The sequence below is a fragment of the Arachis stenosperma genome, chromosome 2, assembly GCF_014773155.1.
Source record: "Arachis stenosperma cultivar V10309 chromosome 2, arast.V10309.gnm1.PFL2, whole genome shotgun sequence".
NCBI lineage: Eukaryota > Viridiplantae > Streptophyta > Magnoliopsida > Fabales > Fabaceae > Arachis > Arachis stenosperma.
The window spans coordinates 15,541,217-15,545,730 of NC_080378.1; the positions used below are offsets into that span (position 1 = coordinate 15,541,217).

General features: G+C 42.6%; 1 protein-coding gene across 1 annotated transcript; it reads right to left on the minus strand.

The window, feature by feature from the left end:
* Positions 1-1,219: 1,219 nt before the first annotated feature.
* Positions 1,220-2,280, minus strand: LOC130962626 (uncharacterized). Its single transcript, XM_057888813.1, has 3 exons — positions 2,128-2,280; positions 1,964-2,032; positions 1,220-1,921 (listed from the first exon to the last, which is right to left on the minus strand). The coding sequence occupies exons 1-3, from the start codon at positions 2,278-2,280 to the stop codon at positions 1,220-1,222; spliced, it is 924 nt and encodes a 307-aa protein (XP_057744796.1).
* Between the last annotated feature and the right edge of the window lie 2,234 nt (positions 2,281-4,514).

Genomic DNA, 4,514 nt, shown 5'->3' on the forward strand with positions numbered 1-4,514 from the left:
ATATAATTTTTTTATTATTTTTCTTAGAATGAAATTATTTTTCCGTGAGTTTAATAAACAAGTTGAATATTAATAAATGAATAAATATTTTTTTAAATAAATATGGTAATATTTGTTAAATATTATAATAAAAATGTGAAGATTCATAACAATATTTATATTGAAGTCGATTTATTATTTGTAAGAATTATTATTTATTTAAACTAATAAATATATTTTTGTGGAGTCAGCTTAATAGGAATTTGATGGTTCGTAAACTGGATTCGTCATAGACGTGAAATCCGATAGTCGAAAACCACTTATGCTCAACATGATTCTACTACGTTTCTAGGATTGGGGTGATAAGAGGATTGTACCCTTTATTAGTTGCTCTGGCGGAAAGGTGGAGGTCAGAAACTCACACTTTTGTATTGCCGGTGGGTGAGGTTACTATGAAACTGGAAGATGTCGCACATATATTTGGCCTACCCATTGATGGGGAGCCTGTGAGCGGACGGACAGATAATAGTAGCAACTTCTTACAGAGCCAGAGCATCACGATATTCAGTCGTGAACCAGATGTCAGTAGTTCTTCAAAGTCCTATATAAAGCTGGGTTGGGTTCGACGTATCAGAGACGCAGAACCGTTGGATACTGAGTAGTCTGTTAGGAGATACGTCAGATGCCAGATTTTCTATTTGTTGGGTTCGACTCTATTCACAGATAAATTTGACTCTATGGACCATCATCGCCACCAGCACCACTCGGTCCATCACGCTGAGGACATCGACTCCGACTATGACCCTGAGCACCACAAAGACGACATATCCAAGGACCACGCATGTCGCGTAAGTCCATTTCATTCAAATATCGAGTCAATTTTGGGCGATCTTTCGACGTTCGCTTCAAGGCGGGATTAGCGACCAATGTGGTCCTTCATAAGCAGGCCGTGTATCGGGATCGCCTAATGGTGTGAACTCAAATCTATATACCTTACGAATCTCTGTCATCTAGTACACATCATGCACATACAACTGTCAATCGAGACGCTAGTTAGCATAACAAGTAATAACATTGCGACATGGTAGTCGTTCCCCCTGAAAGTGCCCACAGTCACAGGTCCGTCGTGCAAGATCAACAATTAACACCTTTCCACTTGTCATTTCGCGTACCTCAAACACCTCATTTTGTTTATCAAACAGGTGCACAACTATATTCCCAGCCTGTTGCATATTTACTTCTACCCGCTGTTGTGCAAATACGGAGTAAGTAAATCCAGCACGCTTGCGTTCTGAGTCTCGATACTCTTCCGCGTAAAAAATTCATTTAACCGATAATATGTTGCTCGGATGAGCGCCAACACAAGTAGATTTCGGGCACCCTTTAACACTGAGTTAATGCACTCGACAAAGTTCGTCGTCATATGGCCCCATTGATGTCCCTCGTTGAATGCCAATACCCAATGTCGGAATCCAAAGGCATCGCACCACCTGGCATATGCCTTGCCTCGCTCTTCCAACCTCTTATAGTTGATGTTGTACTCTTCCGTCGTTCTTGAATACCCTATGTTGACAACAAGTTTTTGCAAGTGAGGGATTTTGAATGCCCTTAAGAAGTTGCTGCCGATGTGCCTTATACAAAACATCCACCATGCTCTTGGAGGTTGCCAATCAACTCCGGAACGATTTACTACTGCCTGAATTGACTCATGTTGGTCTGAGATCATACCCACACCGTCTCTTCTAACAACATGCATTTGCAGATTCCTAAGAAAGAAGTGCCACGCATCAGTTGTCTCTCCTTCCACTAAGGCAAAAGCGACAGGCACAATGTTCTGGTTCCCATCTTGTGCAACATCAACTAGAAGTGTACCTTTGTATTTTTCGTATATGTGTGTGCCGTCAACCTGAACTAGAGGCTTGCAATGCCTGAACGCCCTAATCTATGGATTGAAACTCCAAAATATGCAATGAAATAATTTTACACTATGTGCCTCCTCATTTCCGTTGTACAGTGGTCGTGTTTCTATTTGGACAATTGAACCAGGCATCTTCTGAACCATTACCAAAGCCACCATGGCAAAGCTTTGTAAGAATCCTCCCAACCACCGAAAACTTTGGCTATGAACTTCTACTTTGCCAACCAAGCCTTTCGGTAACTGATGGTATAGTTGAACCTTGACTGGACTTCCGCTATTATAGATTTCACCTTGATGGATGGGTCAGTCTCGACCAATAGCCTTATAGCCTCAGCAACGGAATCCGAGTCCAACTTGGAATGATCCTGTGAAATCTTTCCCATTGTGCATGTGTGCCTACTGTTGTATCTGCGTATCTCCCAACAACCCTTTTTCTATATCAAGCTGGCTCGGATAAGCCAGTCGTACCCACGCCCAAACATCTTTCATTTTGCATAGAACGTCTATGGCTCAGACTCATACACATTGTAGTCAACTCCTCTAGAGATAGTGTAACTTCTAATTACTACGACGACCGGCTTTCTAGAACTGTATTCCATTCCAATCCTGAACTCTAAGTTCTCAGGATCAGCAATGCCTACAAAAAGCAGAAATCATCATTCATTAATCAATCCACAATATAAATTAACAAAAACGTATTATTCAGTCATCACATACCTATGTTTGCATATTTCGAAAATTCCAGTGCATGCATGGCGTCAAGATCTAAGTTACGCACAAAAGGTGGAACGTTCATCGGTTGACTACCCGAGGGATGAACCATTACATTCTCCATTGCTGCCTCAACTCCAACATCACCATCCTTGTCTTCGTCGCCGGATTCATAAGTTGTTTCGATGTCCTCTTCGCTATCACTATTCATTCCTTCGTACACTGCAGCTCTATCATCCTCTATATCTAAATCATTTTGAATCTCATTCGCCTCTACATTTTCAAACTCAACATAAAGCTCAATCTGTGGCTGTCGCATCTGAGTCTGCCGGTGAATTTGAAACATATTCTGCATACTCGTTTCGTCAATGATCAGCATGATATCAAATTATTTAGACTACCAAAAACTACAACCTGATTCCGGTACAAAATTCTGCTCACTTTCCTTAACATACCGTTCTCCATACTTTGACAGAGACCGTTCTGAAGCTCCATTAACGTCATGGTGCATGGAACCACAAAAGAAAACGAATTCTGACACACAAATCTCACTCCCTCATGAGTATTCCGTATTATCTCACCATTGCGATACACTACCAAGTTTGCGGTACCCTCCATTTCACTACCAACACAGTCAAAGAACACTCTCAGCACACTCTTCTTCGCAATGAAAATGGTACCTGATATGGTCATCATTAATACGAGTTATATATCTCGGACTCCTAACCGTTATAGGCAAGCACCATAACTCATCATCATCCGTTATTACTCGGACTTGATGAGCTATAACTCGGTAACGTTAACATTTTTACAACCGACGTCTCAAAACGGCACAATAAGAAACTGACGATTTATTGCTGAAAAGATAAACGGACGAAAAGCTCTCCATATAAAGGGGGGAGAAACATCTCGTTAAGGTAAGTTTTTTTTACTGAATTCCGAATACTGACTTAAGCATCGGAGTGCCTTTGCAGATACACTCCCTTCCCCCCGTTTTTCATTGCCCGCATTCTTGCATAACAATAACCATAAGAAGCTCGAACTCAGAAGGACGGACGCTCAACATTCCAACCTATAGCTCGGCCGATCCCGAGGAGTGGAAGCCGATCTTTTTCCCAGGCAAGATCAATTGGCGCCCACAGTGGGGCCAAGGAAATCATATTTTTTCTTTTGGTCCCATCGCTTCCATTTGCATCCATGGCTGACGTACCGCCTCCTTCACTGTCCGAACTCATGCGAATGGTAGCTGAGCTGCAACAAGCTAATCAACAAATGGCTGACGAGAACCAAATAATGGCTGCTCAAATTTCTGAACTAAATCATGCTCGGATTGAACACAACGATGCTCGTCAGGCGGAAGACGAGGAGCATCAGTCCCAACCGACTCATGTTTTAGAAACCGCTCGACACGAAGAGCAGCAGCCCGAAGACGAGAAAGAATAGTCCGACGATGTTGTAGGCCCCTTCACAGAAGAAGTAATGAACTTCAAACTGCCGAAGAGGTTCACTCTGCCGTTGACCCTCACGCCTTATGATGGACTCGGAGACCCGAGGAAGTTCATAAAGAAATTCCGATCAATAATGATCGTCAATGGTGCATCAGATACAGTTTTATGTCGTTGTTTTCCGAATTATTTAGACGGTCCTGCACTTGATTGGTTGTGTGCTTTGCCTGCAGGTTCCATTTCGCGCTTTCATCAGTTGGCGAAGTTATTTGAAGAACATTTCGCCGGATCTGCAATATACTTGCACGACTCCGATTACCTGAACACTATCAAGCAAGGACCAAACGAAAGCTTAAAGGACTATATGACTCGCTTCACCAAGATCGCAATCAGCATACCAGATCTCCACCCCGAGGTCCATCTGCATGCAATTAAAAGCGGCCTCCGACCCGGGAAGTTCC

Coding starts and splice junctions, on each gene's coding strand:
- LOC130962626 (XM_057888813.1), bottom strand. CDS start 2,280: ATGGGAAAGATTTCACAGGATCATTCCAAGTTGGACTCGGATTCCGTT. Junction 2,033..2,127: donor ATACCATCAGTTACCGAAAG/GCTTGGTTGGCA, acceptor GTAATGGTTCAG/AAGATGCCTGGTTCAATTGT. Junction 1,922..1,963: donor GAAATGAGGAGGCACATAGT/GTAAAATTATTT, acceptor TTCAATCCATAG/ATTAGGGCGTTCAGGCATTG.